This window comes from Platalea leucorodia (genome assembly GCF_965183815.1).
Source record: "Platalea leucorodia genome assembly, chromosome: 3".
Classification (NCBI taxonomy): domain Eukaryota; kingdom Metazoa; phylum Chordata; class Aves; order Pelecaniformes; family Threskiornithidae; genus Platalea; species Platalea leucorodia.
In genome coordinates this window covers 41,425,074-41,443,306 of record NC_138825.1, presented here as the reverse complement: position 1 = coordinate 41,443,306, position 18,233 = coordinate 41,425,074, and the positions used below count along the sequence as shown (strand labels likewise).

The following is an 18,233-nucleotide window of genomic DNA, read 5'->3' as shown; positions in this document are numbered from 1 at the left end:
CTCCGCGCCGGTGCCCCGGGGGCAGCGCAGCCCCCCGCCACCGGCCCCGCCGCACTTACGAGGGGAAAGGAAGGCGGGGCCGCCGAGCAGCCTCCAGACCCGGCGGGGACGGGGGAAGGGGAGCGGGCTGTGCCCGGACCGCGCTGCCGCCCCCTCCGCCGGGCGCAGCCCCCGCCGCAGGGCGCCGGGGCCCGGCAGGCGAGGGCCGCCTGACACAATAGGCACCGGGCGGATGTCGGGGCGGACAAACGGCGCGACCCCGGCCCCTCTCCCCGCCACGGCTCCCGCCCGACCCGCGGCCAGGGCGGCAGCATCCTCGCTCACTCACCCCTTCGAGGAGGCTCGCCGCGCCGGGGAGGGGCCGTCCCTGCTGGTGCCGCCGCCGGTGCTCACTGAGCCGGCATCCCCGCGGGGCGGGGGCGGAGCGCTCCGGTCGGTGTCCCTCTGGCAACGGCTCCAACGTTATTCCCCGCACATAGCGGCTCACGGGCAGAGCGGGGCACGGCACCGCGCAGGCGCCGCCCGAGCTCACACAATGCGGGGGGGCGGGGGAGGGCAGCGCGCAGGCGCCCGGGGCCGAGCGGCGGAGGCGCCGCGCCGCGCCTGCGCCGGCCGCAGACAATAGCGGTCCCCGCGCCGGCCGCCGCGCCCCCACTGCGCACGCGCCGGAGTACGCGGCGGCGTCGGGCGGTGGGAGCCGGTCCCCCCGCCTCGGCCGCGGCGGGACCTGCGCTATTCCCAGCCGCTGCGGACCCCGGGAGGTGGGCGGGGGGGCCGCGCCGTGCGCAGGCGCGAAGGCAGCCGCAGTCCACAACAAAGGGGACCGAAGAGGCTGCGACCACCCCCCTCCCGCGGCCGCCTGTGGGAGGGGGGCGGCCGGCGGGGACTCCACCTCCCGAGGCGCACAGCGCGCCGCGCTGCATGCTGGGACCTGTAGTTTTTTTGGTCCGCGTTCCCGCGCGCCGCGTCGCCCGGCGGGCGTGGCGGGTCCCGAGCGCCGCCAGGCTCAGCCGTGGCGGGGGGAGGCCGGTGGCGGGTAGCAACGGCGGACGCCGAGGAGCAGCCGGAGGGGGTCCCCGCGGGCATTGTGGGAGTTGCGGTTCCTCCGGCGGCCCGCGGCCGTTGCGGAGCGCGGGCAGGCAGAGCGGGTCGGACTACTGTCACCCCCCGGCGCCGCGGGGCTGCTTCCCCGGGAGCCGGCGGCGTCCTCATGCGGGCGCCCCGCGGGGAGCCCGCCCTGGAGGAGTCCCTGGAGCGGTACCAGAGGCGCCTCCGAGGTGAGCGGGCACCGGCGCGGGGTGAGGGCGGGCTTGCTTCTCCCGCCGGCCGCTCTCGCCTCAGCCGCTGCCCCGGGGCGCTGCCGCCGGCCCCGGTTCTCTCTTGGCGGGTTCCGCCGTGCCCGGCTGGCGGGGGCCGGCGGGACGCGCTGCCGGCCCGCGTGCGCTGTTGTGGCGGTGCGGGGCCGGGGGAGGCGGGGGCCGGGCTGAGGCAGCGCGGCCCGCGCCGCGCTCGGCGCAGCTGGCGGCAGGAGCGAAGTTGCCTCTGGTCGCTGCTGAACCCGGCGGCTGGCGCAGGCAGTGCCGTCACGCGTAGCGGCCGGATCAGAACTTGGCTTTGATGCGGCCGCTGCCTCCTTTGGTGTTTGTTTGTTGTTTTATTTTTGTTCGTTTAAGAGTTTTAGCTGTCATTGAAGCATCAAATTCTAGACAAGTGGTAAGAGGGGGTGCAAATTGATTCTTACGAGAGTGACTATTTCCCGTGTCATAAAGTGTTTTCATACCTGCCTTCTTGTCCAAGAAGCATTGTATATAGCCTGACAGAGAGCACCTGAATCTCTCAGCTGCAGCATCTGGGCTTTACCAGCCTTCAGACTGTCTCTGACTAATCAAAGTAAGTGTCCAAATTCTGAAGAAAGCCAGTAGATAATTTGTGGGTACGTCACCCCGCTTGGTGCAAACAGTTGTGTTCCGGCCACGGCACCCACACGTCACATGTTGTGACACTAGGGAATTAAATGTATGGTTGCAATATAGGAAACGTCACTGCAAAAAGATAAAACAATGGATATGTTTTTAAATAGCTGCTTGATGCTTGATTCTTAGCAAGTGTCTTGTATTTCCTTCTCAAAATAGCATCAGTTCTTTGCGCTGAGGATGGATTTTTATTTGATCCAGAAGATAGAACTTTGAAGAATCATCTCTATTTACTTCTCCTGTAGATTAAGTGGGCGTGTAGATGCTGCTTGGCACTCGCAGGTAGAACAGTTAAAATGACAAAACATCAGAGCAACTCTTGATATGCGTAGAGTTCCTTTTGTTACATGTAAAAACAATTAATAAAAACCTATGAATTGCCATACAGACATGGGTAAGCTTAGTACTGTATCATGTTTTGTTTTTCTGTAGATGAGTATGGAAAACCACTAGATAATTTTCCTGTACTGGATTTGGACTTCCATGGAGGCAAAGGGTTTCTGCTATGACTTCCATTGACAAAGGAGGAGTGATAAATTAGGATTTTAAAACCGTAGTTCTGAATCTGAATTCTCTCAGTGCCAGGAGGCACACAAGGCGCGAACATCGTTCTTCCACTTCGATCGGTCTGCGGCTGCGTGCTCTGGAGTCCCAAGGGCCACAGCGCAGTCTTCTGTTGTTTTTTTCCTCAAGACATGACCGATCCAGTTCCATCTCCTCCTCCTCACTTCATTACTGATTTTCTCCATCTCCGCCATTTTGTTTTTTTTGTTTTTTTTTTGAAAGTTGATGCTCGTTGTTTCTGCAACTTTTTATTTTTTTTTCCAGGAGGAGGTAGTTGGCCTCCTGCCCAACCCCCATGACTTGGAGGGCCAGTGGTTTTTCTGTCAGGGTGGCCTTCCCTTAGGCTGCGTTGGTTCGCGGCACCTTCTTCAATTTTATCCGGTGCACCCTCCAGAGAGGGATCCCCTATCCACCACCCAGGGGACGCGCCTTCTAGCCGTGCAGCCCCAGCCAAAGGAAAACCGTAGTTGAACACACATAATTTTGCTACTTAATAAATCTTCTAATGGCAATACGTTTCTGCTTCAAGACAGTATTGTCACTCACAGAGAAATAGCTTTGTTTAGAAAGGCCACACTTTAAGAGTTTTTATTCATTTCTGCTGCACCAGTATAGGCATAAGTACAAGCTCAGCCAATATGTTGAAAATTTGGTGTATTTCACAAGACTTTTTTTTTTTTTCTTTTTTAGGAGTGCTTGTGATTATCTTTTACCTAGAATAGTTTTCCAGCCTTGTTTGCTTGCTTTTATGCAGATCTGGGAAGGGGCTACACTGTTACTGAAGCATTTTGTACACTCATGTTCTCCTTTTGTGATTGCTGAGTGGTTGACCTGCCTTTTCATTTTAGGCAATGAAGGCCAGTCAGTGCTGGTGTTTTGGATTACTGGCAAGTCCAAAAGGTGGCATGCAGGCAGTGGAGAAGGCAGATTTCTTCTGTTCATACTCATCTAAGTTGATACGGAGATGTGTTGGTGTCTTTAAATTATGGAGCGCGCAGGCAGCGTGCTCTGCTCAACAGCCATCCTGCTGGGGCATCCAGCCACTGTTGGATGCAGCGGATATGTTGAGCTGCCTGGACTCCCTGCAGAATGCAATGTCCTCGGCTTCCTTAGGTGGTAACAGCAGGTGAAGCCCAACACCTTTGGTCTCCAAGGCTACTATGTATTCCCATAATTTTAGGATGCTTAGTACTTCTTTATGTAGATGTTCTTGTGTGTGTGTAAGTTGTTAAGCTTGGTAAGGACTTTATAGTTTGTTCCTTGATTCAGACCAGGCTTGTCATGAAAATATGTTCTTGTAGCATTTTGCAACAGAGCTCCAATCTTTCTGATTTTTGTCTTAGGCTCTTTGTGCATTTTAAATGTTCCAACGGGATTTGTCTTTCAACTAGAAACTCTGTTGGATGGCTTGTGGACTGTCATATATATGATATATTCATAGTTGTGATGAGCTTTTAGGCTTTTGATATGTGGAGTTTTGAAGCATGCCTTTGTACCGAGTTGTCTGGACATTGTAAGTGACCTCTTTAACTCTCCTATCTTCCAGGGGCCTTTCTTAAGAATTTTGCATCTTGGGCTGCTTAACTGTATATGAGACTAATATTAGAGTCTTACCTATCCATCACCATGTCAAATGATTGGATGCGTGTATTCTGTTCATACAACTTAACTTTCATTTTATCTGTTTCTGACTGGATCCCCTTACACTGGATCCATTATGTTTTTTTTAAATCATTTCAGAACATGACCTTCTGGTGGCTGTTTCCCTTTTCATTCCAGGAGACATGGACTTTTTCCATACAATGCCAAGATAGGTTTGATTTCGTACATTCAGGGGTGCCTCTTAGGGAGTAGATATCAGTAGGGTATTATGACAAACAACGCCAATGCAGGGCGATATAACCTAAGTTCCATTGTGTTTCTCAATGAACCTCTGTATTTCTCAGTGATGCACAATTTTTAACCTCTTTGACCTGTACAGCATTTCTCACATCATTACCACTACCATTAGGAATTTACTGTAGGACAAATAGATCATTCTTACTCCCTAAGTTGTCAAACCTAATTCTTTACCTATTTTTCTTGTACAGTTATAAAGCTTGAGATTTTTCTCCAAATTCAGATCATTCCTGTCATCTGGATTCTGGAATTTCAGGTGGCATCCCATGGGCATTATTTGATGGTTTTGAAATACAGTGTAATGCTTGACATTGTCTGGACCCAGGCTGATACGTGGCAACAGTTTATCACCACCCATGCTGGAGATCAGAAGAATCATTTTACAGCCTTATTCAGTTTGATGGAAGCATGTATAAGCTCCCAAAGAGTAACCAATTACTTCAGTGCAGCGTCCTTTGTTATAAAGGGAAATCCCTCAGAAGACTGGCACGCAGGGAGCCCAGGTGTTCAGTAAACTGAGACAGAGGACGGAAAGCCAGACCAAAAAACCTGACTGAAACATAACTGGTCTTAGATCCCAACAGGGAGGTTAGGTTCTGATGAAATAACAAAGGTCCTATAACAGGGCTTTTCCTGAATAGTCTAGACCTTGTATAATGAAAGTCTTTAATGTGTGTAATACAGAGTTAAGAGGCTGGTATTTGTACAGTTGGGGTTATTAGGTTACTGTGTAAACGTTCACACAATTGAGACCATTTCAAATGAACCTCAAAGTCTTTAGGAGATAATAACATTTCTTATAAAAGTTTATTCTCAAGGGAATAGAGGTATTTTGTAAAGGAGAATAAGTGCTGTGCTATTGTATTCACATTAATAACTAAAAACTGGCAGGTATAGTGTGAATGTCCAGTGGGCCTTCTACTGCACCAGGGCCAAAAGCAGAGTGTGATGGCTCCCTGCTACTTTCCCCTTTTCTCCCAACAGCAGTAAATATATGGAGAAGACTATTTAGAGCCAATGCTTTGTTTCTAGCATTCACCTGGTTCCTTGAACAGAGAACTGTTAACTTATTTTTTTATGTTGAGTTTTCTGCCTGTTTAGTAAACAGCACTGGCTCACTTATGGGCCAGAGTCAGTGTAAGAGGAGGAGCAAAGAAGGGGGAGACCATCCCTTTTAGGTACAGTGCCTGATACAGGCATCTTATAAATCTACCCTAAGAAAATGTGGAAATTATGTTCTGTATTCCACTGCATTACCGAGTGCAGTGTCCTATGTAATTTCAGAGAATGAAGAGGAACGGATGAAAATACAAGACTTCTACAAATAAAGTTTCATTTTGTGGCTGCTTTGTGTGACTCCAAAAATAAATAGGAAAAAATAAATAGGAGAGATGTGAAGTCAAAGCCATCCTAGGAAAAATGGGTATGTGGCACAGTTACCAGCTCTCCAAGTTAACTGTGGCACTGAAGCAGCTTAGAATTAAATCGTAAATGGTAATCTATAACTGTAAACTTTTGGCTTAGGGTTTTTATTTTTATTTGGCAATTGTTTGTAAGTGTTCTGCTGAACAGAGCATGTAATGTTTGCTTAAGGGTGGTGAATCTGTCAGAAGGAACTCGGAAATGCTTGGATTTTCTCACATGTGAGGGTCTCTAGACCTTAGGCATGTGCTTTACGCTCTGCAGAAAGGGCTGGTTTGGGAATTCATGGCAATGAATGCTGCAGCTCCAGAGAACAGTTTCCTCTTAAAGATGATAATTGAGTAAAAGGTGTGTTGAAATCTTAAAGGTCTTTTCCAACCTAAACAATTCCATGATTCTATGAAAACCACCTATTTCTTGTATCATGCAAAGCAACTATGAAGACCAAGAAACTAAATCAAATGGATCCACGATTCATTATTTTGAAACATCTGAGTGTTAAACACATCTTAGGACTCTCTGAGGCCTGGCTTCTGAACAGCCTGGTATCACTCGTTGTTATTGTTGAATGTTTACATGTAAAATCCTAGCAGCATGGGTAGCAATTGATATGATACTTTCAGTCTCAAAGCTGCTATGTAGTATGTTAGTAGCATGGTAGCATACCTGTGTTTGGCAGCCAATAAAGAAGTATAGCTGCATATCAGAATGGTAAGTAATGTAAATTCCAAGACTGTGCAAAACGCAATAACAACTTACAAGTAAATTCTCAGTTTCAGTATTTTTAAGCAATTATTTGTCTGAAATGCTACCCCAGAAGAGGTCCATGATGTACTATTTTAGATTTCTAAGTGTCAGTAGAAACAAAGTCAAAGTTGATACACTTTTGGACAGTAAAGTTTTTTTTAAATAGGCATCATCTTTCTGTTTTCACTAACTGGTCTAATTTTCTGTTTTGTCAGTTATTTTTTTACATAAATTCTACAGTGTTACTTGTTTTAAGAACTAAAGAATCAGTGTAATTCCTTCTTCTCTAACTTTCTAGGGTTGTTTTCTGATTGGGAACCATAGGATATCAGAAAGTGACCTGTTTGTTGAATTTATAGCCAGTAACTTGTAGTCATCTTCCTGTAAACATTATTAGAACTGGACCCTTAGCTTTAGATGACAGACTTATGGCAACTTTTTCATACAGTTGTAGTTTGTTTTCTTCGATTTATGTTGCTTAACACTTCTACCAGCTGGAGTTATTTTCCATGTCTTTCAGGCAATTCTGTTGTTTTGGACGGTTGGTTCCTTTGCTAAGCTCTCCATTAGCTCCCAGAGTATTTTCTATGGCATTTCTGAGTTCATGAATGAGGTAGCTTTTGTGCTTTCTTTTAAAGGAGTGCTCTTTATAGACAGTCTTGGGCAGTGTCTGAAAAAACATCTTTTGTTTAGGCAATGCAAACACAGTTCAATGCCTTCTCTGTTTTTTTTCTGTTTCTCCTTCAGTGGCAAATTGTGCTCTCAATGTTTTTTGGTGTCCCCCCCCAAGCTGATTACAGCTTTGGAAATACAACTACATCTTCCATGTTATATTTTACTTGAGAGTAAAATACCTGACTCTAGCTTTTATCTTGTTTTGTTTTGTTTTGTTTTTGTTTTTTGACAAGTTGAATGGATCTCTAATGTGCCTCCAATGTAAAAAAATGTTGTTGTTCAGCAGTAGCACTGACATTCCGATATAAAAAACCTGCCAGTTGTATTTATATAAAGATACTTCTCTGGAAAAAGGATACCTATACTATTTTTTCAGGGAGTAATACTTAGATTTTTCTAGTTGCAGTGAGTACAGAAAATAACCAGAGTTATCAATGCTTCTTTCAGGACAGAAGAGTATCTTTATTCAGCAGAATATATAGAATATATGGCATGTGCTTTTTGAACATTCATTAATATTTCAGTCAGGGCCCTATTGGTTTTGTCTAAAGCAGCATGCTTAACAGAACTTAATCTAGTCCAAAGTTGCTTTCATGTTTAGATGAATTGAGGGGTAGGAATATCTTTGTACCTAGAATGGTATGGTCTTGATCCCAGGTTAGGATCACTGGTTGCTTCTGTCTCTGAAATAATAAGCAGTAATGTCTGTCTTTCTATTAGGTGTTTGGTCAACTATGTCATTGCTAAGGCATTAGGTAAGTTATCTGTTTGTCCCTTGTGGGAAGCACTGCCTGTGATTTATACATGATAGTTGACAACGTGACAGCGTTTTTGTGGAGCAATTGCATCTTTTTTTTGATGTGTCGGGTTTGATCCATCAGGTTTTGTTGCTAGCTTGCCATTTTTCATAATCATCTCAGATCCTTTAAACACTGAAAACCAAAGAGCTTTATAGTAAATAAAATTTATTTTTTGAAGTTTTAATCCAGATAAGTCTCATTTCATTTATATCCTCAGCTGTTCCTATAGGAAATAATACATCGATGAAGTTTTATCATGCAACAGAAATATGTGTTCGGTTTTTAGTTGTAGACTCTTGTTCAGATGTAGAAAAGAAAAATGCTGATTGAATTTTAGATATGCAAATCACAGTACTGCAGGCGAGCAGTTTTCTGCAGTATGTTTGTACTGAGGCCCTGTTTCTATAAAATGTACTATTACAGGAATAGCCTAAGTGAAAAGTTAGATTGAATGTGTGAGCACTTAAAAATTAATGACTTCTAAATTCGTTACAAAATTAGCATGTTGTCTTTAAGCAAAGGTTCTTTGGTGTCCAAAAGTTTGCATCCGCAGAGGTTCTTTCTGCTTCTTTCATATTTAAAAAGAATATTTCTACATTGGCAGAAACAACAAAATGTAATTTTCCACTCGGCAATGTGTCTTTTATCCTAATGCCCAAAATTACGTCCCTTATTTAGGAAAAAAATGTGATAATGTACTTATTCCCTTTTACACGTCTGGTTCAACTCTTACTGAAGTAAATGTTAGCTGTTCGGTGTCTAGTGAATGTAAAGACAGACCATCGGAAACTCCTAACTCCCAGTGTCCCAGTGGTGAGTGTTTTGCTTATGGCAGCAACTTTTGTAATTTGGAAATTGGCAAGCTTTTAAGAAACTTTGGCAAATATGTGATGAAGCTTTAAAAAATGTGGTGACATTATTCCAGAGGCAGGAAAGTGTAGTCAAGAAAAGTAGACATCAGTGTGCCAGTGATAATGATTTTAATGTGTTTCACTATTACTGCCCAGTATATTTATGGGAAAAGAGGACATAGTGTAAGAAGATCTATGTCGTCTTCGAGGGTAAAGTAGTAGCCTGGAGTTCAGAAGCTGTAATACTATGAAGAGAGAGAAGTTCTGGGAAAAACTGTATATGGGTCTGTCTGGTTTTGATTTGTTTTGGTTTGTTGTTCTTCACTGGCCATGGAGCAAATATTGATACTCTGGGGTTCTCTGACAGAGGTCTACAGTGAATGGGGAAGTGAAGGAGTTTTATTGCTCTCAGATGACACACCACTTAGTAACTTAACTGACATTGAACATTTCTTGGCAACAACTAGTTGCAACATAGTTTGCTAAATATTTAAGCCATTGCATCAGTGAGATACCTCTACCATTTCTCAATTAACTCTCCCACCCTCATAGCATTCTAGAATGCTCAAAAATGGATGAATAGCTTAAGTATGCCAATAGAGAAATATTAGACCTAAACCCTTCTTTTTTGAGTCATTGCCTTGTGAATTGTATTTGGGTTTATTATAATAAATTATGACTATCTAAAATGTGCTTTTTATGTCTTATTTTACATTAACTTTGTTAAAGGATGGAGTACCCAAAAATCAAAAGTGATGAAGTGAGTCATAAGATGACTGGGCTTTAAAAATAAGTGCTGAGAGAAGATTAATAGGTCAGAAATGGGTCGGGTTTTTATTAAAAACTAGCATTGCTAAAAAGTGAGTGATGGCTGTCATACTGGACTGCGAACCATGTTCTTAAATATAGTGCTTTTTGGGGCGGGTATTTATATTTTATAAGGTATTGGTAAGTTACAACCAAGCAGAGAAAAACACTGAAACAGACTGTGAAAACCATTACGGTGGGGGAAAAGAATCGATTTCTCAACTTCAGTCAAGATGATGTGGACTTGAAAAAGATAGATAAAGTGAAGGCAGGAATACATATCTAGCTTTTGTTCTCTGACTTGAACTGCTATTCACCTTTCCATTTGGAAGACAGGAGCTATTAACATTTGTAACCAGCAGCATATATTGTACTCTGAGGCATGTCTTCTGAATTCTACCTAGCAAATGCTTAACTGTGATTATTTTTTTTAAGCTTTTTTTGCCTGTGAGAAAAAAATACTTTCAGTTAGTTATTTATGCATCATATCAATTTACAGATGACAAACTTGCAAAAATAAATGAAGAGCATGTGTGCCGGAAAACTTGCCGTTTTTTCTAGTTGTAGCAGTTGCTCCAATAAAAGATGTTACCTTATAAGCTTTGTCTCAGAAGAGTGAAATTCCTGTTCTGTGGGCATTTATACCTAAATGTTTCATATGCAGTAGTCCTAGGGGAGAATAACCCTCTGTCGTGGTTTAACCCCAGCTAGCAACTAAGCACCACACAGCTGCTCACTCACTCCCCCCACCCCAGGGGGATGGGGGAGCGAATTGGAAGGTTGAGATAAGAACAGTTTAATAATTGAAGTAAAATGAAATAGAATAGTAGTAGTAGTAATAATAATAATAATATAAAATAATAATATACAAAGCAAGTGATACACTACACAATTGCTCACCACCCGCTGACCGATGCCTAGCCCGTTCCTGAGCAGCAATCACTGCCCCCTGGCCAACTCCCCCCAGTTTATGTACTGGGCATGATGCCATACGGTATGGAACAGCCCTGTGGCCAGTCTGGGTCAGCTGTCCTGGCTGTGCCCCCTCCCAGCTTCTTGTGCACCGGGCAGAGCACGGGAAGCTAAAAAGTCCTTGACTGGTGTAAGCACTACTTAGCAATGACTAAAACATCAGTGTGTTATCAACATTATTCTCATACTAAATCCAAAACACAGCACTATACCAGCTACTAGGAAGAAAAAATCAACTCTATCCCAGCTGAAACCAGGACACCTTCGACAGAATTCAGGGCTAAATGAAGAAAATAGCTATATAGATTTTATGTTTCTGAAAGTCATGTAAGGTTTTGAGAGTGTGGGGTTTTGTTTTAAATTATGGATAACAGTTAACTATTAATGAAACTTTACTGATTCAGGGTAGTTTTGACTGGTAGTCACAAATGACCGTGGTATTACTTTGGAGAAACATAAAAGTAACATGTCTTCATGTATTCCTAATAAAGTGGCTGTCAGTCATGATGGAGTACTGTCTCACTGAGCATGTATGCTCTGTGACTGATGTATAGGTCACTTGCTTGGTTCATGTGGTATTACAGTAGAACCTAGAGGTCCTGCTTTGTTGAACATTGCATAAAGCCGTGCTACTTAGGTTACTACTCTGTCTTTTCTAGTTAATATATACGTTGCTTAAAGGGAAGAGAAACGAAATACTTATCTCCCTTTGTACATAGGCAGTTGAAAGAAAGGAGTAATAAGCGAGTTGCCTGAGGTCCTACGGTGTGTGCTAGAAGTATCACTATCTAAAACCAAGCCCGTATTTTCTGAGTCCTAATCCAGTTGTCATCTCTCAGCTGCAAATCTCTCAAGTTTCTTTTCTGGCATATTGGAAATGTTCAGCTACATCAGAGTGATGTGGCATTTATGATTGGAAAGTTTTGGATTTTTATGAAGTCAGCAGAATCAAATAAAAAATTTTAAAAAAGAAATACAAGAAAAAAATTTATTGAAAATGAGAAAAGACCATTACTGTATCACACTCCAGTAAGTCACTTAGTTCTTGAAAGGGTGCATAAAAATATTTTTATTTATTTGGGAAGAGTTTTTTGTTCGTGTTTTTTTTTTCAGAATGAGTGTTATTATTTAGTTTTCACACTTGTTCAGAAGTCAGTCTTTATTTAATCACTGTTGTGTTGGCTTGGTTTGCCGAGTTTTTACTTTATTTACTGAAATATTTTTTTAGTTGTGCTATACATTGCTTTGTTATGTGTGGATAGCATCGTTAGAATTCAAAGATATTGTTCTTGGTGCCCAATCCTGCACATTGTATGAAATACCGCGTGAGCTTTAGATTCATTGAAAAGTATCGAAGCCGCCTATGCTAGGAAATATTTTAGGGTCAAGTATATTATTACTTGTGCTGCTGCAGAGTCCTAATGTATTGACAGGCTAAGATGTTATTTATAGCTGCTTCTTTGAAAATGTAGTAAATATTTCTTCTGCAAGTTGTGACATACAGTAGTTGTTTTGGCTGTTTGCATTAGGTAATTGCTTCCAGTTGCTGAGTTTAGATCAAGTAGTCAAGTTAGACAGATGCTGAATGCTTTTAGTTCTCCCTTTTTTTTTTTTCCCCAAATTTAAAATATCAGTCAGTAAATACTTTCTTTTATGTTTTTTATTGTAGCTAATGATGTGATTTTTTTTCAGAGCGTGCTAGTGAAAGCATCCATCAACTGAAATATGCCTTGGAGGAAGGACAGTTTGCAAAGGGTGAGGGTGAAGTTGGATTTGACCAGTCCTCTGTGGACAAGGACAGTGATGATGTGAACAGGGGCAATGATGACAGTGGGAATGCAGCCTGGCAGGAACTGCAGCACAGTCACGCGGGTAAGATTACTCTGAAAGCAAATAATTTAAAAATGGTTAGAAATTATATTAATTTCAATGAAAAAAGTAAATATTTTTTTGTTATAATGTTTTTTTATCTCTTCCTAGTTAATCAACTTAAAAGTTTATTGCAACATCAAGAAAGAATGGAAAGTGAAGTCTCTCCGTCAAGGACGAAGACGTCGTTCTGTGTATGTTTCTTCTTGTTTCTTTTGTGTTGTTTGAATGAACAGCATACGTGATGAGATCAATTTTCTAGTATCCAGGAAGAAAAAGAAGCACCAAATCATTTTTATATTCTGAAATATAGGAGATTCCTGACGCTATGGCCAGAACTTGGTATGCTTATGACCATAGTGGAAGAAAAAGAAATCTATAATACAGTATTTAGACTTTTCTCCTCTTTTGTTGACCATGCGGTGTGGGTCACAGTCCACACTGCTTTCAGCTTTCTCATTTTCTTTCCACTAAAAGTTCATCCCCTTTGTTTTGGAAACAGTTGGGATCGACCACATGGACAAATTTGTGTGAACACAGCCTCTGTTTTCCTTTGACTGTACTTTAAGGATTCTCAAAGGCCTTCTTATGCTGTAACTATGCTTTTTCTTTAGAGGGTTAGAGATGTTCATGTACAGGTTTTTCTAGCTCTCTGCCAAAATGGAGTGGTCTCTGTCGAAGTTAGTTTACACCCTTACATGGGCTTCTCAGATTTAGCCTTCCTGCAGCAGAACTGCACCAAAGTACGTGCAATGGACAGTTCAGTTACAGAGCAACTGCTAGATACGAGTATCCCTATAGGAAAATAACGCAAAGGCATTGTTACAGTTTTATCTTTTGATGGCCTCCACTGGCTACTTTTGGTTTATACTAAGCAAGATAGGTACTGCAAGATAGATAAGCAAGATACTTTGCTGTCAAAGTTGAGGTTGCAGCAGAACAATCTAAAGCCTATATTTCTGCTGTGTTGCTTTCAACCTGTGTAATGAGTCTAGCTCTACTGTTCTGACATTCAGAAATTTTATTTAAAGTTCAACTTTTCTGAGTGTTCTAAAATCCACGAGTTTTGTCTGGTTCTCCTGCCACGCACTTTTGCCTCATAATGGTGCAGGATAGAATTAGTGTTTTGTAGCTCAAGGGAATGATGCATCATTGGTTGATCTTGACATGACATGAATCAGTATCAATTTGTATTCAGCCTTTGGAGGGGAGGGAAAGCATCTTTTAATCCATGTTTGTCAAAGTTTTCTACTTATATTGGGAAATTTTAGTAGAGTGGAAAATTTCAGAAAACGGGTTACTTTTTCTAAGAGAGGTGATAGTGCTTTCAGAGAGTGGATTAAAGGAAGGAGGAGTAAACAGAGAAAAGATGAGAATTTACTGTATTGCTAGGTCACTGTCCCATTTCTTCCTCATCAGATTCCCCAAAGGTCAAGGAAAGCAAACTGAGATTATGAGTAACCTTAACCTTTTGCTTTGCGTTATGCCGAAATACCTGATGACTACTGGATAGTAGATGACTGCATGTGTCTATAGCTAAATATAATATTTCACAGAAAGTATACTGTGTAGTAAACTTTACAACATTTCATATGTATAAATAACATTGTCTTAACAAAATTCCCTTCTCTTGCCCATTGATAAAAGTTGCAATAGACATCAAGTGAGTATGTCTTTTCTTTGATTACACCCAGATGGTTGGGCAAAGATGGTCATTTTGCTCTCTACCTCATCACCTGAGGTCAACGCCCAGCAAGATTGCTTCATACGGCAACTGCGGTTCTACAACCCAGGTCTTGGCTAACCTAACTGCACCCAGCCTGGGTTCCTGACACTCTTGTTATAGCTGGAGTTCCTGTGCCTGATTCCTGTTGTTTCTTGCCAGTTTACAGGGCAGCAGATTTAAGACTGCCAGCAGGAGAGTGTCTAATTCTGGGGTTTAGAGGTTTGACATTTGAGGCATTCTGGAAAAGTACAAGGTGGGCCAAATTATTTGGGATGCTGGCAAAACTATTTGTCACCATGTAGAATGCTGGCCTCTAAAGCTGCCAAGCATTTATATTTTATAAACCCTTGTGTTTGTATGGTAAACTTCTCAATATTAAGAATGCAAATGTGAACAGCATTTCTGAGACTCAGGCATAAATGGTACTTTGTACTGATCAGATGTGTCTTTCAGTTCTGATTTTAATATTTGGCCTACTTTAAATATATGCTTCCCCTGACCTCTGTTCTTTCACCCTGTAACACATGCTATATTATCAGAATATTAATGAAAAATTCCCAAATTAATTTATAATTAATTGATAACACCTATGTAGTAAAAAAGGTAAAGAGAAGTGAATCACAAATGATCTACCATGCATTTGTCACATGAAAGGGCAGGTAGAGGCTTCTAAATAAAGAAAAATAGCCTAGTGACAGTGCTGTGAGTTAATAAGTTGTGTTAAGAAGTCCTTTGTTCTTTTTCTGTTGAGAAAATATACTACGTATTATTTTTCTTTTAGTGAAACCATTCTTTAGCACACTTGTATACATTACATCGATGTTTCTCAAGTTTCTCAGGTTAAACATTAGCACCATTTTTCAGTGAAAAATAATTTGAATAGAAATGGAGTTTTTCATATTTTTGAACACTGCTGTGGTGTAATCTTTTCAGGGAGGTAGCTGGAGGTCTCAGCTGCAAGGCGCCTATTACATTTTCAGAAAAGAGGGAGGGTTGAATAGGAGCCAGAGGAACGCAAAGATCAGTTACAGATATTATTGACACTATATTATATGTACTTTAACAAGTGTGATGCTTTTTTTTTTTTTTTTCAAACTTAAGACAGTAGTTGAGATTAACAGACTTTAAAGCAAGGTGAGTTCTGAGTCAATAGAACACGGAACTTAAGTGCAGTGAGCCAGGTGGAATACATTCCAAATTCAGGTCCCTTCTCTAAATGTTTTTCTAGATGGTTCTGGAAAACCCTCCATTTGTCTTTGCAGTCATAGTTCCAGATTTCTCAAGAGTCCCCCCTTTAACACAGCCAATACTTATATTGGGTATAATTTGACAGGAAGGCTTTTGTTGCTAGAAACCTGCCCCTCACCCTGGTTAGTGAATTTTGTCTTTATCTTTAAAGGTTGGACAGGGAATCTTAATACCTTTTTGGCAGAACCTGTAGATAAGATAACTAGTAGACGTGATAGCTAGCCATCAGTAGCTTGCTTTGGGTTTGGGGTTTTTTTTGAATGGTGAATGTTTCAAAAATATTTAAAAACAAAGATGTAGATTTCTGAATCTTTTAGGAGATTCAGGAGTTCAACTGTTCATTTAGTTCCTGAAAATGAGTTCTACAATCTTTAAGACTAAGTATATTGGAGAAGCATATCATGGAATATTTTTGCACATAAAGGTGTGTTTAGTGACCCGAGATTACAGAATTGTATCAGTTTCAAAACTAACTGGGGATTGGCATAAAGATATTTGTTTTCATCCAGAATAGTGAACTAACGCTAGAAATGTACCTAATGTTCCTCTGAGAGGACCCCATTAACAGCTCTGTATGAATTTTGTATCCTTACTGGAAAAGAACGCAAGGAAGTAAGATTTACCCTATTACAAATGCATGTAAAACTGTTCAGTAAATTGGTGAAAAACGCAGATGTCTTTTGTATTAGAGGATATATGTTCTCCTTAAAACATGTCCCAGTTTGACTGTCTCAATTTTAGTTATTTAAAACACAAACAAACAAACCAAAACGTTGTGGCTTGCATTGATATCTTTTCTTTTAGCTCCAGGAAATAAGATAGTTCATATGTGTCAACTGGCATTAGACTGTATTTAGTTCTTTCAGTGGATTAAATTTGCAGTAGTGGAATCTTAAACTAAGGTAGTAAAACAATATTGAAATACATAAAGAGGACAAGCGAGGATCTGATAGTAGCTGGGTTTTTTTAAATTTGAAAGTAGAGACTCCATTAAGTATTTTTGTGATTCTTCAAAGGCAGTTTCATTGCAGACTAATGTATTTATACTTAATACTGTTACTCCGTTAAAATTATTTTAAAGTATGTTATACTTCATTAGAACTAAATAATTATACTATAAAAATATTTGTTATATCAACTCTAAATAAGTCCTTTTTATTAGACTGACAAGTACTGTTAGTTGCTAATAGGATCAAGGAGAGGCTGTAGTTTTCAGGAAACTATTTCATTTATGATTTTAAGGACATTTTGATAATATTTATTTACATTCTTAATCTGTACTGTATTCTTAGGAGTAAATGCTGTAAAGTTATAGTGGTTGTTTTTTTCACATTTTGTAAAAAGTGTAATCCCTGTTTAAATCTTGCTGAGCAAGGCAGAGATGTAATTGTTTATCTCGAATGGGCAAGGATACCCTTCATTGCCTCCTTTAACTAGCTATTTGTGAGGCTACAAAAAATTTACCTATTTATAGGGTCATCAGAAAGGTTTTTTAGAATTGTCTTTTAAAATACCAATAATCGAGTTCTTTGATAAACTTGATATCTATTACACATTTTCCTGTGTCTCTATGGAGGTATGGAGCTGTACATTTTGACATAAGTGACATACTTTTTGTATTGAAGGTTTTAAGTTCTTACTATTTCTCCCTTCCTCATGATCTAGTACTTGGTGACTTTTTATTAAGTGTACATAGTATTCTGAGCGCCAGCAACATCTTATTGCAATAAATGAAAAACTGTAAAATAACACTTACTCTTCTTTACTTCCTTCAGAAACCCCCAGAAGCTGCAACTGGAGACTTACCAGCCCTTTCTGATCTCGTTCCTATAATCAATGATCAGTCACAGTACATTAACCATTTAGAAGCAGAAGTGAAGTTTTGCAAGGTATTAGACAACGTATTTTAACTGCTAAAATCCTGGTCCCGTAAATATGAAGAACTGCTTTATAAACAGCTTACAGTTAGCCTTGAGCTTGATTGTTGTCATGACCAAAACCCAGCCAAATGCAGCTCAGTAGATACTGAGCGTTACCATGCGTCTTGGTGCCTGTGTAGTGTTCGAGGGTCTTCAAAGACATTTTTACTTCATATCACAAGTACAAATAAGCACCTTTTTTTAAGAAGTATTTTTGTAGCTTGAATTTCCCTATAATGAATTTGTCTTTTGAGTATTTTATTCTCTCTAAAAGGGCTAAAATAGTTGAGAATGTTAATCTAGACTTTTGGTCTCAAGATGTATTTAAATGTTGATAGCCATCTCAAGGAGTCTTTTACATGCAGTTTCTGTATCCTATAGGAGGAATTGTCTGGAATGAAAGATCGAGTACAAGTAGTTGTACTTGAAAATGAGGAACTCCATCAGAAACTGAAATTTTTAACTGCAGAATATTTGAGAGAACAAACTCTTCTAGATGCCTCAGTAAGTTTTTATTTTTCTGTTCTTGTTTTAATCAGTGTTCAGGGACCTGATTCTTTTTAAGGAAGACTATGTAAATGGTTATCTGCAAGCTGAATTTTAGTAAAAATTTAATGAGAGTTTGTAAACATGGATTTCTGTGGATAACATCATTATCATAGGTTGCCTACCTAACTAACTTGTTTATTGGTTCTTATATGCTACTGTAGTGAAAATTATAATATTCAATACTTATATAATTAATATTTTTTTAAAAAAAC

The 18,233-nt window shown here is 40.9% G+C and overlaps 2 protein-coding genes across 5 annotated transcripts in view; one reads left to right on the top strand and one right to left on the bottom strand.

Annotated features, from left to right (window-relative positions):
• Positions 1-475, bottom strand: part of CEP170 (centrosomal protein 170) — a 104,966-nt gene extending 104,491 nt beyond the window's left edge. For all 3 annotated transcript variants that reach the window (XM_082306961.1, XM_082306962.1, XM_082306963.1), the window contains exon 1: positions 329-475. The gene's annotated coding sequence lies outside the window, so the exon portion shown is untranslated. The remainder of the gene's footprint in view (positions 1-328) is intronic.
• Positions 476-996: 521 nt separating this feature from the next.
• SDCCAG8 (SHH signaling and ciliogenesis regulator SDCCAG8) overlaps positions 997-18,233 on the top strand; it is a 75,719-nt gene continuing 58,482 nt past the window's right edge. Inside the window, exons 1-5 of one of the 2 annotated variants that reach the window (XM_082306331.1) lie at positions 997-1,277; positions 12,403-12,582; positions 12,691-12,773; positions 17,329-17,442; positions 17,854-17,976. In XM_082306331.1, coding sequence (XP_082162457.1) covers positions 1,211-1,277; positions 12,403-12,582; positions 12,691-12,773; positions 17,329-17,442; positions 17,854-17,976 — 567 coding nt within the window. In that variant the 5' untranslated portion in view covers positions 997-1,210. The remainder of the gene's footprint in view (positions 1,278-12,402; positions 12,583-12,690; positions 12,774-17,328; positions 17,443-17,853; positions 17,977-18,233) is intronic. The other variant, XM_082306332.1, reaches the window with a different exon arrangement.